This window comes from Schistocerca cancellata, chromosome 1, assembly GCF_023864275.1.
Source record: "Schistocerca cancellata isolate TAMUIC-IGC-003103 chromosome 1, iqSchCanc2.1, whole genome shotgun sequence".
Taxonomy (NCBI): Eukaryota; Metazoa; Arthropoda; class Insecta; order Orthoptera; family Acrididae; genus Schistocerca; species Schistocerca cancellata.
In genome coordinates, this window is record NC_064626.1 from 378,924,495 (window position 1) to 378,943,271 (window position 18,777).

Sequence of the window (18,777 nt, forward strand, 5' to 3'; positions counted from 1 at the left end):
ACTGTTCCAGACGCCCTCTTCTGTTGTATAGCTACAAAGAGATTTGAAAACAACATGTATTACATTATTATGTCGAATGCAGTCTTTAAGGTTTGGGTTTGTCACTTTTTTTCGTCTCAATTATTTTTTGTGAGAGTTGTCACCCGCTCGACAACTCCAACTTCCTACTATCCTCAGATAGCTATATAATACTTGTTTGCCTTAATGATATCTTTTGCGTTTTCCAGTGAACTGTGACGTCAAGGTTACTATGTTGCCAACATTATCGATCGAATTTGCTGGCTTGTACAACACATTCAATTGTATCCAACAGTCAGATGACAGCTCCGCTTGGAACAAATACCTTTGTTTTTCTGGTATACTATAAACCAAACCGTTTATCGCTCTTTTATACTGCGTATAACGTTTGTACTAAAAGTAAGATACCGTGCAACAATTAATATTGTGATGGGCGGGCATTACTCACCATTTACAACAAACACTGTTGGATTCTCTCTCTGCAGCATTACGTAGTCCGATGGTTCGTACATTCTTGAAAGAAGCACAAACAAATCACCACAGCTCTCGGCGATTACAGTGAGTTCCTACAAACAAAACAATGTTGTCACAAAGAAGTCATTTGATTTCTAAGAATAAATTACATTTACTCCATCTAATGCGAGTTACTCGAAATAAATTTTTATCTTGATTCTATTATAATTAGTATATATAATTTTTTCTATTATTATTCTCTCTTCGTATTACTTCTGGACGACCTATCCAACTTTGATATTAACGTACATCATCCGGCAAAACACCAAATTTAGAATGTAGCTTATTTTTCTCCGCATTCACAATATCTTCTTCATAGAAGTTTATAGTTAAGTTATTTGTAATACTTGCTTTTCTCTAAACCTGTTCTGACACAATACACTGAACGTAACGTATAACTTTTCTTCGTCTTTCAAAAGTAATAGATTTCATGCCTTAGACTATCTTATAGCCTGTAGTCCAGTATACTACGACAGTAGGCTAGGACTTGTTAAAAACCATCATAAAATAAGTGCCAAAGGTAGATGGCTGAACTGAAACAAGAAGAAGGAAGGTAAGGATTTACCATCCCGTCAACGTCGAGGTCATTTGGGAATGAGCAGAAGTTCGATAGTTGATGAAGGAAATCGGTAGTGTTCTTTTCATAGGAACCACCCCGGCATTCATTTTAGGACATTTAGGGAAAGACTAGAAAATACTTATAAGTGATTTCACTAGGGTACTAGAGACACGCCTTAGAGCTAGGAATAAAGATGGCTACAGGTCTGTTGATACAGCGGATGGAAATGATCTCATTGTCAGAATATTTTCTACAAGAAGGCAGATCTCATTTCATGGCGTTACAATAGACTCACTTCCTCCATCCCATAAGAAAACTCGTCCTTATTAGTACCGACATAGTGCCATCAAAATATCTTTATTACAGCTTTTTTGTAAGGTTACACAGCAGACAAATATCTTCAGAAAAGACTTCTTAGCATTCAATCTTATATTCGATATTAAAATACTTGTCTTTTTCAGGAAGGCTTCCTTTTCATTGCCAGGCTGCACTCAGTATCCTATTTACTATATTCTGCTGCCCAAATAGCAAAACTCGTCACTACGTTTAGTGTATGATATCCTAATTTAATTCCTTCTGCAGCATCTCATTTAATTTGATTACATTTTATTACCCACGTTTCATTTTTATTGATGATCGTCTTGTAACTTCTTTCCCATATATTCCTCTGAACTGATCGCCAAGTCCTTTGCAGGCTCTGATAGAATTACAATTCCATCCGCAAATCTGAAAGCTTTTAATCTTATCTATACTTCGTCTGTGTACAGGATGACAAATAATCTACAACCATAACTCACTCACTTCTCAACAACTGCTGCCCTTTAAAGTCTTTATTATAGCTGCTGTCTTGTTTCTGTACCAGTTGTTGACAATCTTTTGCTCACAGTGTTGCATTCCTGATAACTTCATAGGTTCAATAAATGTATTCCACTCAATCGATTTCTCTAATTCTACAAATACTGTAATGTGGGTTTCTCTTTCTTCAGTATATGTTTTACAGTAGGTCGTACGGTCAGTATTGTTTCGCATAGTCTTCAGTTTCTCCAAAACTCAAACAACTCTTTCCTACGCCGTTTTTTTACCAGCTGCTCTATTCTTTTTTAGATAATTCGTATTAGTATTTTACAACCATGATTTATTAAACTTACTGAACCTACGTTTCTAGCATTTGTAGACTTAGAGAAAGCTTTTGACAATGTTGATTGGAATACTCTCTTTCAAATTCTGAAGGTGGCAGGGGTAAAATACAGGGAGCGAAAGGCTATTTACAATTTGTACAGAAACCAGATGGCAATTATAAGAGTCGAGGAGCATGAAAGGGAAGCAGTGGTTGAGAAGGGAGTGAGACAGGGTTGTAGCGTATCCCCGATGTTATTCAATCTGTATATTGAGCAAGCAGTAAAGGAAACAAAACAAAAGTTCGGAGTAGGTATTAAAATCCATGGAGAAGAAATAAAAACTTTGTTCCCCGATGACATTGTAATTCTGTCAGAGGCAGCAAAGGACTTGGAAGAGCAGTTGAACGGAATGGACAGTGTCATGAAAGGAGGGTATAACATGAACATCAACAAAAGCAAAACGAGGATAATGGAATGTAGTCGAATTAAATCGGGTGATGCTGCCGGAATTAGATTAGGAAATGAGACGGTTAAAGTAGTAGATAGGTTTGCTATTTGGGGAGCAAAATAGCTGATGATGGTCGAAATAGAGAGGATATAAAATGTAGACTGGCAATGTCAAGGAAAGCGCTTCTGAAGAAGAAAAATTTGTTAACATCGAGTATGGATTTAAATGTCAGGAAGTCGTTTCTGAAAGTATTTGTATGGAGTGTAGCCATGTATGGAAGTGAAACGTGGCCGATAAATAGTTTAGATAAGAAGAGAATAGAAGCTTTCGAAATGTGGTGCTACAGAAGAATGCTGAAGATTAGATGGGCAGGTCACGTAACTAATGATGAGGTACTGAATAGAATTGGGGAGAAGAGGAGCTTGTGGCACAACTTGACTAGAAGAAGGGATCGGTTGGTAGGACATGTTCTGAGACATCGAGGGATCACCAATTTAGTATTGGAGGGTAGCGTGGAGGGTAAAAATCGAAGAGGGAAACCAAGAGATGAATACACTAAGCAGATTCAGAAGGATGTAGGCTGCAGTAGGTACTGGGAGATGAAGAAGCTTGCACAGGATAGAGTAGCATGGAGAGCTGCATCAAACCAGTCTCAGGACTGAAGACCACAACAATAACAACGTTCGGTAGTACTCTCACCTCTTAGCATGTTCCTTCTTTGGTATTGGACATATTAATGTCTTAATGTAGCCCGAGTTTAATTCGCCTGTCTCAAGTATACTGCATGCCAAGTGAAACCGTTTGATCATAGTTGACTCTCCTGTTGATTTTACTAACACTGAAGGATTATCGTATATTCCAACAACTTTCTTTCAGTCTTTTGTCAAATTCCTTTCGCAGTAACGGATTACGAATCTCACCTTCATCCACGTCTTCCAATTCCATGACATTGTCTTGCAGTTTCTTTTCATTATACAGCCGATATTTACATCTCGGCCACCTTTCAACTTTGTCTTCTTTGTGAATCTGTATCATTTGAGCTCTTGATGGTAAGCAAGAAGGATTAGAGTTAGACGTCCTGTCGACGTCGAGGTCATTAAAGTCGGAGAACAAACCCGGAATATCTCAAGAAAGGGGAAGGAAATCGCCCGTTGCCTCTCATTCGAACCATCGCGGAATTTGCGTAGAACGATGTAGAGAAACTACGGAAAACTAAAATCTAGATGACCAGACGTGGATCTGAACCGTCATCTCCGCGAATGCGTATCCGAGGCGCTAAACACTGCGGCGTCTTGCTCAATCAGATACTTTTCTTTTTTTACTTATCCTATCAGGACCATCTGGCTTCTACAGCGTTCGATGCCTGCTTTGGCACTGTCAGTCTCCTTGGGCGCATCACCCCGTCGATTCAAAAAGTTTCGTTTGGTAAAAAAATAGGTAAATACTAAGATGGTGATTTTAATGTTCCAGGTGTTCTACATATGTTCTCCCCATTGGAGTGCAACGCACAGAATGTTCATACAACAGTGTAAAACTGCCAGAAAAGTCCTTCATTGGAATGTTACTCAACTGGCGCGTCATATTCGCTTGCATGTCGGTTATGTCATCAAAGTGTTGACCCTTGAAACGAATTTCTGCACTGATTTGTGGTAGGTTCGCTTTAATTACATCGAGTCTCGCCACCGTTGATGATTTTTTCCAGAAAAGAATTGCCCGCGTTTCGCATTTCAATCAAGAAGCGATGGAAGTCCATTCGTCGTTTTTTTATTTTAGGACTCATGATTTGCGGGACAAACCTTACACAGAATTTTCGCTTCTTCGAAACATCCTGGAGGATATCTTGAATACTTGATGTAGAAATGTAGCTCCATTGCGATCTGTGACTCGATATTGACACATTACGGGCGGACGTCCACTGCGTAACACAGCCTGCTGAAATTGGTTGGTCAAATGAATATCTATTGTTAACAGTTGTTAATTCAAGCTGCAACATCATTAATGCGCTGACGTCGCTTATACGCCAGGAATAAAACCAATGTCGGAACTTTCAGGACGGACTGTGTATTCCATTACGCCTGTTTCATTTGCAGCATATTTATACCTATTCTTTTCATCACTCATATTTAACACCGAAAGAGTATTTTTGAAGGGTGCATGAGCCAATAGTAAGGTGCGGATTCAAGTGCTCAGCGAAGTGTTTCTGTTTTTACATCTATTGTTTTCCAGACTTCTTACTTGAAGTTCGGAGAATGAAGTAGCGTGAAAAGTAAAAGCCTCGAAAACGGCAGGGAGGCAGCGCGGGGTAGCCGTGCGGCCGAGGCGCCTTGCCACGGTTCGCGCGGCTCCCCCCATCGGAGGTTCGAATCCTCCCTCGGACATAGATGTGTGTGTGTGTGTGTGTGTGTGTGTGTGTGTGTGTGTGTGTGTGTGTGTGTGTGTGTGTGCTGTACTTGGCGTAAGTTAAAGTTGGATTAAGTAATGTGTAAGACTAGGGTCCGAGAACCTCAGCAGTTTGGTTCCATAGAACTTACGACAAATTCCATTTCCAAAACGGCAGGGAATTCTACAAAATCACAAGCTATATTTGAAACAGGATGTTTCCCCACGTGGATGGGGCTCGCCTCCCAAGCGCCTGTAGCGAACAGGCCATTCAGGCAAAGGTTCCCACTCAGGATGATCGTACCTACTGCCGACAGCAAGTCCGACAAATTTTGGGGGTTCAGAGGAAGTACCGACAAAACACACGAAGCTGAGTAAGCCAAGAAAGAAAAGGGAAGAACAATGTTTTGCGTCTGCTGTATTTGTCTGAACTAGAAATTCTTGTAAGATATAGCAAAGACTTCGCAGAGCTCCAAAACTTAGTTACAGATCTTGCATCGGAATGTCAGCTGGTTGGCTTGAACACGAACCTTTCCAAAACAAAAGTAATGTCCAACAAATGGGTCCCAGCTGGCGATGTGAAAGTCAAGGACAGTCTACTAGAAGAGGTCAGTGAATATGTCTACCTTGGCCAGATTATAAATATGAAGGGAGACATAAGGCCAGAAATCTATCGACGCATCAAGCTTGGCTGGCAAGCATTTGGGAAGAATTCAAAAGTATTCAGATCAAAAATGCCAGTAAATTTGAACAAAGCAGTATTTGATCAATGCATTCTTCCTGTGATGACGTATGGCTGCGAGACATGGACACTGAACTCATTTACAAAAGGGAAACTTAGGACAGCACAGAGAGCCATGGAGAGATCAGTACTGGGCTATACAAGAAAGGACAGGAAAAGGGCAGATGACATCCGGTCTGTGACGAAGGTTAATGACATCTTAGAGACAGTAGGTTCCTTGAAATGGCAGTGGGCTGGCCACGTCGCAAGAAGAAAAGACAACAGATGGACGAAGCTAGTACTGGAGTGGAGTCCGAGAGAGCACCGGAGGCCTAGAGGAAGACCACCAGACAGATGGGACAAAGACATCAAGAAGATCGCTGGTAACACCTGGCAGAGAACTGCCCAAGACCGTCCCACTTGGAGAAGATTGCTGAAAGCCTACCTGAATCCACGACTCGAAGAGGCCACATCATTTAATGATTGAATTGGCTGATGATGAGGATGATGGTGATAGTAAGGCGATGTACGGAGCACGAAAGCAAACAAAATGTCCTCAGAAGAATGTCCCAGTTGCAAATTTTATCACTATCAGTTCTAAGCGCTGCGGAGTGTTGGTTCAAGGTCACAATTAAAGAGTAACTCAAAACAGTTTTAGTTTGACGCTTGCGCGAGTACTGCTTTTTAGTTTTCCCGCTGACGGTGCCACATACGCAGCGTGGCGGCTCCAGAGTATAAAGCGTTATCTGTTTTCTGCAGTTTGCTAAGAACGAATCTGTAATTTCAGTCCAACATGCGTTACGTTTAAAATTTAATTGTGATCCCCCATGAGGAAAAACATACGCCAATCCGGGACATCCGTCAGTTCGAGACGAGCGGATGTGAGTGTAAAGGGACCACCAAAAGCGTCCAAAGAGCACGTTGACCGTATCAGAACATCTTACGTTCTTAGTCCTAAGAACTCTGTTCGGAAAGCACATCCTCAACTTGAGTGCCAAACACGATAGTGTGGACCGTTTTAAGAAAGCGTTTAACATACAGTTGGTACATGCTTTAGAGCCAAATGGCTATTGTGCATGTTGTAACTTTGCAAATGAAGCGTTGTAGAGGGAAGATGACCTTGTTGATCATGTGTGTCGAGTGATGAGGTAACTTTTCTTATAGCTGGGAAGGTTAAAACCCACAATGTTCATTTCTGGGGGTCAGAACATCATAATAAATCTGTACAATATCAAAGAGATTCCTCAAAATTAAACGATTTATGCATTGTGTCCAAACTTCAAATGTACAGACTATTTCTCTTCGCTGAAGCTACAGTAACAGAGGTGGCTTATCTGGAGACTTTGCAAGAACGGCTCTTTCCCAATTAAAAGGTGAATCCGAGTACTTCATTTGTTAACAAGGTGGAGGTCTTCCCCACTGGAATCTCTTTGTATGACAGTGGTTGAACTTTGAAGTCCCTGACTGTTGGCTTGGTCGTAATGCTCAATAACTCTTTTCCGCTGACTTCCATGTTTACCTGATCACTCGCCATGCGGCTTATTTCCTTTGGGGCTTTATAAAAGATCGTGTCTGCGTTCCGCCACTACATAATGATTTGCCTGAGTTGACACGCAGATTTGAAGAGACTATTGCTTCCATTATGAATTTCCGTGTGGAGGACATAGTAATAACCATCCCTGGCGGAGAGAAACAAGTGAAAGAGTTGAAAGCATGCAAGTCTCCAGGTCCTGATGGAAACACAATTCAGTTTTACAGAGAGTACCACACAGCACTGGCTCCTTACTTACCTTGCATTTGTCGCGACCTTGTCGCCTATAGTAAAGTCCCAAACGACAGAAAAAGTGCAGATGACCCCTGCATGTAAGAATAGTAAAAGAAAGGACAAGCAAAAATGCAGACCAATATCCTTGGTATCGGTTGCTGCAGAATGCTCGGACATATTCTCAGTTCGAATATGATAAATTTCCTTGAGAGGAAAAACCTTGTGTCTACGAATCGGCACGGTTTTAGAAAGCATCGTTCGTGTGATATTCAGCTTTCCCTTTTCTCACATTATGTCCTGTGAACTACAGATGAAGGGCAACAGGCAGATTCCACACTACTAGATTTCCGAAAAGAGTTTGAATCGGTGCCATAATGTCGACTGTTAACGAAGGTACAAGTATACGGAATAGGTTTCCAGATATGTGAATGGCTCGAAGACTTTGTAAGTAACAGAATCCAATATGTCGTCTTCGACGGCGAGTGTTCATCAGAGATATCAGTAGTGCCCCAAGGAGGATCGCTGTTATTGCCTACATACATAAAGGTCGGGACACACATGTCCGGACCTTGTCCGTGCCGAGACACGTCAGAGTATCGGCCGTCACCCGGACAACGAAATACATCATTAAAACAAATGTAGCGGGGCCCCACTTGACCGGGCCGTGCACGGGGAACGTCAACGGGCCGGGGCCGGGCCGGGCGGGATTCGCCGTGTTTAATTTTTCACGTGACGGACACGGCCTGAAGGTAGAATTGTCTTGTGAGCTGTGCAACTGCGCAAGACTGTTCTGCGTACAAAACACGGATGTGGAACGACTAATAGAAGAAGTTTGTAACTTTCCTGTTCTTTATGATCAGGGAAGTGAAAACTACAGGAATGGCTCTGAGCACTATGCGACTTAACTTCTGAGGTCATTAGTCGCCTAGAACTTAGAACTAATTAAACCTAACTAACCTAAGGACATCACACACATCCATGCCCGAGGCAGGATTCGAACCTGCGACCGGAGCGGTCGCGCGGTTCCAGACTGAAGCGCCTTTAACCGCGTGGCCACACTGGCCGGCACTACAGGAATATCGAGTACAAAGACAGAGTTTGGAAGACAATTGCAACAGATCTACAAGCCAAAGATAAGATAAAAACTATACAAGTTTTAATACCCGAAAGATATTTATTTACTTTTTATTTTACAAACAGATGTTTGGTTTATGTCATCGTTACATTGCCAAGGCGACATGTTCTTGCCATTCCACAGTCCCTTGTGGAGAATTCAGGAATTTTTTGACTTGTTCTCGTACAGCAAATGCAGCATCTGTTGATCTCCCACGAATTCGAGGTAGGTTTCGAAGATTTGATGATCTTCCGGATCCCTCAGCAGTTTCCTTTTGATCCATCCTCTGTTCGGGCACCCTATAACCTTCCATTTTTCGAATAAAGTTGTACAGGACACACGCAGCCGTCACGATCATTGTAGGGTTATTAGGATCTCCCTGAAGGATTCTTCTAAATAATCGAAATTTCTGTTGCAATATACCGAATGCATTTTAGGATATTCTTCTTGCCGACTCAAACGATAATTAAATATAGCCTTATCATTTGTTCCTGCCAGGATATGGTCGCATCAAGTATGTTTTGAGAGGAAAAGCTTCATCGCCTACAATTACCATTGGAAGTTCAACATCAGTTCCGGGCAAAGTTTTACTCTTTGGGACGCTAAGCATATTGTTTTCCAATGACTTTCCAAGGTTTGAATTTACTAGAATGCCTCCATCAGTGTTTTTTTCCGTACGCTCCCACGTCTATTGCAATAAAATTATAACATGGGTCAACCAGAGCAAGAAGCACAATGAAATATGTTTTTTTGTAATTCCAATAGAGACTTCCTGAGTTGTTTGGAGCCTGTATTGTTGCGTGCTTTCCATCTAAAGATGAGATGAGAAAATAATGTTCGAAACTCTCCCTGTACTGGTCTTGTTTGCCAGGCACTGTGGTCCATAAATCTCTTCTTCTTGTTTGCCTTCGTTCTTTTTCCTCTTCGTCTAAAGAAAGTGCTACAAGTCCTAATTCACTATTATGAAAATTAGTGAACATGTTTTACAGCTTTCACATAGAGAAACACAGATCACCGCGTCCGTGTCACTACAAGGAACAACAAAGACACGGACGTGCCCCGGTCATGTGTGGCCCCTGCAGGAACGGACCGGAGCACGGCCGTCACTCGTCCGACGCTCGGCCCTGACACGGCCCGGACGTGTGTGTCCCGACCTTAAATGATCTGGCGGACAGGCCGGGTAGCAAGCTGCGGTTGTTTGTGGTGCACGGGAAGGTTTCGGCGTTGAGTGAACGTACGGGGGTACAAGACGACTTAAACAAAATTTCTAGTTGGTGTAATGAATGGCAGCTCTAAATGTAGGAAAATGTAAGTCAATGCAAATGAGTAGGGAAAACAAACCCACGATGTTCGAATACAGCGTTAGTAGTGTGCTGCTTGACACAGCCACGTTGCTTAAATATCTAGGCGCAACGTTGCAAAGAAATATGAAATTGAATGAGCATGTAAGGTTTGTGTAGAGAAGGCGAATGGTCGATTTCGGTTTATTGGGAGAATTTTAGGAAGGTGTGGTTCAAAAAAATGGCTCTGAGCACTATGGGACTTAACTTCTGAGGTCATCAGTCCCCTAGAACTTAGAACTACTTAAACCTAACTAACCTAACGACATCACACACATCGATACCAGAGGCAGGATTTGAACCTGCGACCGTTGCGGTCGTGCGGTTCCAGATTGTAGCGCCTAGAACCGCTTGGCCACTCCGGCCGGCAAGGTGTGGTTCACCTATAAAGGAGACCGCATATACGTCAAATAGTGCGAGGCGTTGTTGAGTACTGTTGAGGATGCGTACCAGGTCAGATGAAAGAAAGACATCGAAGCAATTCAGAGGGTGTCTGCAAGATACGTTACCGGTAAGTTCGTATAAAAGGCAAGTATTACGGAGATGCTTCGGGGGCTCCATGGTGGGAAGGTTACGTTCTTTTCGAGGAGCACTACTGAGAAAATTTACAGAGCCGGCATTTGAGGCGGTCTGCCAAATTGGCAGTCGTTTTTCCCTCGCTCTATTTGATATTGTAGCAGGAAAGGAAATGGGTAGTAGTAGTGCATGGTAGCCTCCGCCACGGACCGTACGGTGGTTTGCGGAGTATTTATGTAGATGTAGATGTAGATTCGTTAACCAGTGAGTGGGTAGAATTGGATTTTACGCTGGATGTGTGCCATGTAATCAGAGGCCCACATATAGAACATTTGTAAGAAAAACTAGTTAGTTTACCCTCAGTATTATGTATAGGTAGGGGTGTAAATGTGGAAAAAATGGTTCAAATGGCTCTGAGCACTATGGGACTTAACATCTGTGGGTCCCCTAGAACTTAGAACTACTTAAACCTAACTAACCTAAGGACATCACACACATCCATGCCCAAGGCAGGATTCGAACCTGCGACCGTAGCAGTCGCGCGGTTCCGGACTGAGCGCCTAGAACCGCTAGACCACCGCCGCCGGCCGTAAATGTTGAAACCCAGTTTGCTTTTGCTGTATAAAAGAAATGTTTACTTCTCTTTCAGCTTCAAAAATTAGCCAAAGCTAATTCATAATGTTTTATCAATTAATGTAATATTATGAAAAACAAAAACTAAATATTTTAAAAATTAAAAAACATTTTCTGCTTGCACAACAACTCATTAATTTTTCAAGAAGTGCGGGTAATGTGGAAACGCCTTAAAAGTGTGGCAGACTGATTACTTCAAACGAAAACTATTAAAAATGTTAGAAACTATTTTATCTTATATTAAATTTAAACTACACAAAAATATTTTTAAACGCAACTGTAATAGAAAAATGCTTCATAAGCGAAGTTCGCTTGCAAAAATCGCATATGTAAATACACTCCTGGAAATTGAAATAAGAACACCGTGAATTCATTGTCCCAGGAAGGGGAAACTTTATTGACACATTCCTGGGGTCAGATACATCACATGATCACACTGACAGAACCACAGGCACATAGACACAGGCAACAGAGCATGCACAATGTCGGCACTGGTACAGTGTATATCCACCTTTCGCAGCAATGCAGGCTGTTATTCTCCCATGGAGACGATCGTAGAGATGCTGGATGTAGTCCTGTGGAACGGCTTGCCATGCCATTTCCACCTGGCGCCTCAGTTGGACCAGCGTTCGTGCTGGACGTGCAGACCGCGTGAGACGACGCTTCATCCAGTACCAAACATGCTCAATGGGGGACAGATCCGGAGATCTTGCTGGCCAGTGTGGTTGACTTACACCTTCTAGAGCACGTTGGGTGGCACGGGATACATGCGGACGTGCATTGTCCTGTTGGAACAGCAAGTTCCCTTGCCGGTCTAGGAATGGTAGAACGATGGGTTCGATGACGGTTTGGATGTACCGTGCACTATTCAGTGTCCCCTCGACGATCACCAGTGGTGTACGGCCAGTGTAGGAGATCGCTCCCCACACCATGATGCCGGGTGTTGGCCCTGTGTGCCTCGGTCGTATGCAGTCCTGATTGTGGCGCTCACCTGCACGGCGCCAAACACGCATACGACCATCATTGGCACCAAGGCAGAAGCGACTCTCATCGCTGAAGACGACACGTCTCCATTCGTCCCTCCATTCACGCCTGTCGCGACACCACTGGAGGCGAGCTGCACGATGTTGGGGCGTGAGCGGAAGACGGCCTAACGGTGTGCGGGACCGTAGCCCAGCTTCATGGAGACGGTTGCGAATGGTCCTCGCCGATACCCCAGGAGCAACAGTGTCCCTAATTTGCTGGGAAGTGGCGGTGCGGTCCCCTACGGCACTGCGTAGGATCCTACGGTCTTGGCGTGCATCCGTGCGTCGCTGCGGTCCGGTCCCAGGTCGACGGGCACGTGCACCTTCCGCCGACCACTGGCGACAACATCGATGTACTGTGGAGACCTCACGCCCCACGTGTTGAGCAATTCGGCGGTACGTCCACCCGGCCTCCCGCATGCCCACTATACGCCTCCGTCAACTGCAGATACGGTTCACGTCCACGCTGTCGCGGCATGCTACCAGTGTTAAATACTGCGATGGAGCTCCGTATGCCATGGCAAACTGGCTGACACTGACGGCGGCGGTGCACAAATGCTGCGCAGCTAGCGCCATTCGACGGCCAACACCGCGGTTCCTGGTGTGTCCGCTGTGCCGTGCGTGTGATCATTGCTTGTACAGCCCTCTCGCAGTGTCCGGAGCAAGTATGGTGGGTCTGACACACCGGTGTCAATGTGTTCTTTTTTCCATTTCCAGGAGTGTATCTCCTTCATTTCCGGCACACTAAGAATGGCTCCACTCCTCACACACTACACGCTTAACCCTCAATTCTCCTCGAACGTCTTTGGAAAATGCGCCTCCACAAAAAATACAAATGGCATCTTCTTCAGTAGGTTTTTCTTCCCCAGCTGGGAGATCCAAATCTGACTCGCCTGAAGAGACTGTTGGTGCATTGGGCTCTTCATCTGAATCCTCAGATAATTTAAGCCTTATTTTGCATGGTTTTCTAGGAGGAGCTTCACGTTTCTTCTTTCTTTTGGCGGGTGCCTTAGGAGGCTTCTGTTTACCCTTCCGTAAGGAGTCTTCAAGGCGCGTTTTATAAGACGAAGATGTCAAAACAGCTGATGAACGTGGCTTACGACCTCTCTTGGAAACCTTCCTCTTTAGAGGAGGGATTGGCATGATATCTTGTGGAGACACACACGTGTTTGATGAGGTATTTGACAACGATGTTGACTCCCTGCTTTCTCTTTGGCCATCTTCACTTGGGCTGCCAGTTGTCACTGGTCTGAATGCGTTCTAGATGCTGGATTCTCATAAGTTCCTCTCATACTTCTTGCCTGATCTTAAGCCGATGTGGCGGCTATAAAGTCGATTTCTGCAAAAACAGTCCTGTCACATGGTGGTGCTCCTTTCAGTAGAGTATCAGTCCAGTTCTTCCTGGGGAAGATCATCATTGGTGGTATGAAAGTACCGTCAGCATATGTCAGTCACCAGGGATCCTCGCTCTGCTGATGTGAGGGCACCCACTTGACGTTTACCTTTCAGTCCCGTTACATGTGGTATTCTGCTCTGGACGACAGAGAGCCCAGTCTCGTCCACATTGTTCACACGGTTAGCTCAATAGGAGTGTTTACTGTACTCAGCTTCCAAAATGTCAAAAAATTTGCCGTCAGCTTCTTTGTTGAACCCGTTTGCTCTAGAGAATGAGGTTCCCATAGGTTTGTAGATTGTGAGTTTATTTCTTTGTCGTCTAAGAAAGAGGTCAAACCAAGCTCTACCGGCAGCATTTGAAGTAAAAGGGTGATTAATATTATTCCTTTCCGCTAGCTGATATGCCATTCTCTTGACATCTAATCTGGTAAGGCTATAGAAGCGATTATCCATTTCAATGAGATACTGTACCAACTGTTTCTCAATAGCATCACGTAGTACAAGCTTAGGTCCAAGTCTCAAAAGAAACACATTCTTCAGGTGACATATCACTATGTAGAAACCTTTGAAGTGTCGTCTGAGGTACACTGAAAGCTTTTACTGTTCTTAACCGCATCTGCTTTTCCCTTAACGCTATTATAGCCTTAATCATGTTTTCAGCATCCCACTTTTTCACAATAGCTGTTGGTTTCCGATCAGTTAGCTTTCGTGGCATCTAGAAACAGACGCAAAACGTATTAGAAGTAATGTATTTGATGTTGGTATTGTGGAAACGTTTCCGTAATGCCGTCGTATGTATGCTTCCACATTACCTACACAATGGCCATTTTAAATTTCGGTAGGTTACATTAAGCAACTATCCATTTAAGGTTGACAAAGGACTGCTAAAACCTTCTATGCACCTCCATTTATAAGCTATCAGACGTAAAGAAAGATAACTACAAAGTATGTAGATAAATATAATACCACAATTTACCTCGAAAAAGGTTTAGAATATGCGAGAACGTAAATTGCATCAGTGTCACGGCGTCTGTTGCTCAACTGACTGCTAACCCTCTACCATGACAAATAGGAACTACTGCAACAATTTCTCGCTGCCCCACTAGAGTGCAACCCTCTGCAGGCCATATACTAGACGTTTCCACATTACCCACACGCTCCCACATTTACACCCCTACCTCTACGATTTGTTGTAAATAGTCTAAATTAAACTGCTGTAGTACACCATTGAAAGTGGGGCTTCTTTTATGGGTACACTGTATTAATGTATGTTCTTTATTTTGACTATTGTTATAATGATGGAAACGTGACCAGGCGGTCCGGCCGGCGGCCGGTAGAAAGTGATGACGTGCTCGGTGTTTGCGTTGCAGTGAAGGGGCGCAGCCGGACGCTGTACCGGTGCGGCGGCGCGCTCATCAGCAGTCGCTACGTCATCACGGCGGCCCACTGCGTCACCACGCTGCCGTCGGACTTTCAGCTGTGAGTATCGCCTTGCCGCTGCTGCAGCCTGCACGCTCGCGCTCGATCTGTCGCGCTCTAGTACTCGCTCGCTTTTCGTTGAAATGGCAGCCCCACTCTACGAGGAAGCCGTAACTCTCGAGCAGCCTTACACTTCCCTTGTAATCGATGTCCACGAACTGGTCTCGGAATGCCCCACTCTTCATAAGGGAAATAAATGCTCTCGAACGTCTTTCTGTAAACGGTTACTGTACTCTGTTAATCGCACGCGTTACACAACGTCAGTCGCGTAAGGCCAAATGCCCCTATTATTTCGTGGCCAGTTGAAGATATCGAAATGAGCTGTCGGCAAACAGTAGTACGTTAAGATGCACGTAAGTTTTTACATATGGAAATACATACGGAAATTCTTGAATCAGCTGAGATATTGTAGTTATGGAACGGCATAGTTATTCTAACGGGATCCTTAAGATACTGAAAAGAAGAGTACGACTATAGTCTGATTAAAATTAATTGATTGTCCACACTTCACGCGTTGGAGCTGGTTTCCTCCAATCAGAGCGCTCATCGTCACGCCCGAACCGTTCACCGTTGCCAAACTGTTACAACTGGGCCGGCCGGTGTGGCCGTGCGGTTCTAGGCGCTTCAGTCTGGAACCGCGTGACCGCTACCGTCTCAGGTTCGAATCCTGCCTCAGGCATGGATGTGTGTGATGTCCTTAGGTTAGTTAGGTTCAAGTAGTTGTAAGTTCTAGGGGACTGATGACCACAGATGTTAAGTCCCATAGTGCTCAGAGCCATTTTTTTTTATTTATTTATTTATTTTTTTTTGTTACAACTGGTCAGTTCACTTCGAATTCCTTGTCCGGCATCCTTTCTTGATGTGCTTGGATCCAGAATTAGGAGTCTGGCACTTTCATTTCGTATTTCATTATACATGATAAACACACCACAAACAATGCACACACGCACCGTTGCAAACGAAGTACACACGTTTCAGACACATATTAGTAAACACTACTGGATGCTTCTGCATGGGACGCGATTCAGAGTCACACTTGCAGTTATAATCACAGAGATAGATTCTTTTATGACAGGCTTCGCGCGACATTGCATGAAACCTAGTTTTTGAAGGCTGCCATTCGTCATTGAGACTGGATGAAGACTGTGACAAATATAACAACCCGTTCCGGTATTGTAATTTAGCACAATGGTTAGCGTATTAAATTGCCGTGTTGAAGATCGTAGATTCGAATCTCACTATATGTCGCGAATTTTTTAAACTTCTAAACTAATCAAAAGAGTCTGATTATGATTTTTTTCAATGAATTGGCTTAAATATAATTTCTTTATTTCTAATTCTTTGCCCCGTCATTTTCATTATCCTGCCGCAGATCGATCATTGGTCACAATCAGCTGTCGACAGAGCATTTCGCTTTTCCGACATACCTTGCGGCGCGCACTTCCAATATTGCTCCGCGTTACACATTAAGAGCAGTTGTGAAGTGACTTGACCTGTTTGTGCGTTGCCTATAACTGAGCGGTAGCCAGCAACCGGTGTGACAACACCGTAGCGGTAACTCACAGACTATACATAGAGTGCGTTCCAAGAGGCATCCTACATATTACAAAAATGGATGTTGATAAGTATTTCTGTGTCTTTTGTGTATTTATGTACGTTCAACATGTCCTCATAAACAACTGGGCTGATTTCAACCAAACTCAGTACACAGATTCCTTACTGTAAGGCAACAGTCGCTTTGGAGGAAAGAGCCACCTACCTGTCATATTTCAGGAAAGTGGAAGTGAGCGTATGGCATTGTTGGCCGGGAAGTTCGGCCGCCAAGTGCAAGTCTTATTTCATTCGACGCCACATTGGTCGACATGCGCGCCGGTGATGAGGATGAAATGATGATGAGGACAACACAACACGCTGTCCACGAGCGGAAAAAATCTCCAATCCGACCAGGAATCGAACCCGGTCCCGCTTGCATGGGAAGCGAGCACGTTACCACCCACCTTTTTTTTCTCATTTTGTTCGTTGCATCTGCTCGGGGCGGACGTCGTAAGACATCCGTTTAAGTTCGTTGTTGATCGATTAACTCAGTTTTTTTTATTACAGAGGGAGCTAACCTTCTGACCGAACACGTGAGCTACGGTGCCGGCGACCCACCTAAGAAGGCAGACGTATTCCAGGAGATATGTCATAAACAAAGAGATGAATGAAAAACTGCCGCGTCATACTTGACGTTTACATTTATTATCTTTCAGCTACTAAGTCTATTCGCAATAAATTTTGTATGCAACATTCACATCTACCGCTAAATGCACCTACAAAATTATACCGTGATAGCACACATAGTTCAGGAGATATAACTTCGTAAACACTGAGATGCGTGAAAAAATGCCGCATTATGCATGATGAAACTAGTTACGTCTTTGCTACTAACTCTATTCGCAACATATTTCGAAGAGAGTATCCCCATATGCCGATGAATATCCTTACGCAAATATATCATTGTACGACACATAGTTCAATAGATATGATATCATCAACACCGAGATACGTGAAAAAATGTCGCATCATGCACGAAGTTTTAATATATATATTCTTCACTAAAAAGGAACATCTACAGTCGAGTCAACTAAAGGAAACACTGACATTTGGCTGCTTTAAACTGCGAAGCGCAAACGGCTATAATCTAATAGGAAACCGTCTATGGAGTTATGAAAGGTGTTACAATATAGAAACGTTTACAAAATCGCGTTGTAGACACGTAAAGGAGCTGCTGCCAGTGTACAAAAGCTATCCGGGGGCATTGTTTCTCAATGTTGATACAGTACTTGTACATTAGTACAGTATGCGTATTTCTTTATACGACTGTTTCATAATTTCGAAGATGCTTTCACGAATAAATGGAAATGAAAAATTTTCGATACAGTTCATTTTTTGTTTTCGTTTCTATTAGACAATTGGCGAAATGAATACCTGGGCAATGCTGGGTTTGCAGCTGGTAGTAAATGTATTAGGAGGTGATAACCCTGAGTATTTCGAGTCAAACATTGCATATTACATGTGTTCAATTACCGTTCGTTGCAGAGATGCAGTTCAAACCGGTACTCACAGATGGTGATAAGCAAAGGCAAAGGAGTAAGTTCAAACTCGATTTTCATAAATTCCACCTCTGCCTTCAACGCACTGTCGAATTCTCTCAAAAACACTACGTTAGCCTTTCTGAGGTGTTCTCTGAGGTGTTCTTGAGAGTTTATGAGGACACTATTGTTCATAGGCCGTACGATCAAATCGTTTCTTATGTTTAATTTTTATTTGTAAACTTTTTCACCGTACGCTTGCAATCATCCCCACAGACAGAGAACCTAAAACGGCAACTTCTGCTGATGTTGGTGGCCAAGAAACGTGACCATTTTCGCTGGTCCATCTTCCGGGAATAGTAGGTTTCGATGAAATATCAGCTGACGATTAGAAAGTACAGGCACCCCGTCATGCTGGAAGAACAAACAAATCCTTGTAGCTGAAGTATCCTCTTCCAATAATGCAGGAAGATCTTTTTCAAGAAGGTCTAGATAAAGTGGTCCTGTAAGACGACACCGTAACAGAACAGGCCAGTCAGCTGATTGCTTATTACATCACGTAACATATTTAAAGGAAAGAGTTCTTCAAAATGTCTCTCCACGAATGTATGTGGGTTTCTGTCGGACCAATGATGTGAGTTACGATTGTTTTTAATACCGCATGGCTTCATCAACAAGCAGTA

General features: G+C 43.4%; 1 protein-coding gene across 1 annotated transcript in view; it reads left to right on the forward strand.

Moving 5' to 3' along the window:
* LOC126177474 (serine proteinase stubble-like) overlaps window positions 1-18,777 on the forward strand; it is a 382,648-nt gene that overhangs the window by 330,608 nt on the left and 33,263 nt on the right. The window contains exon 5 of the mRNA XM_049924460.1: window positions 14,915-15,023. Coding sequence (XP_049780417.1) covers window positions 14,915-15,023 — 109 coding nt within the window. The remainder of the gene's footprint in view (window positions 1-14,914; window positions 15,024-18,777) is intronic.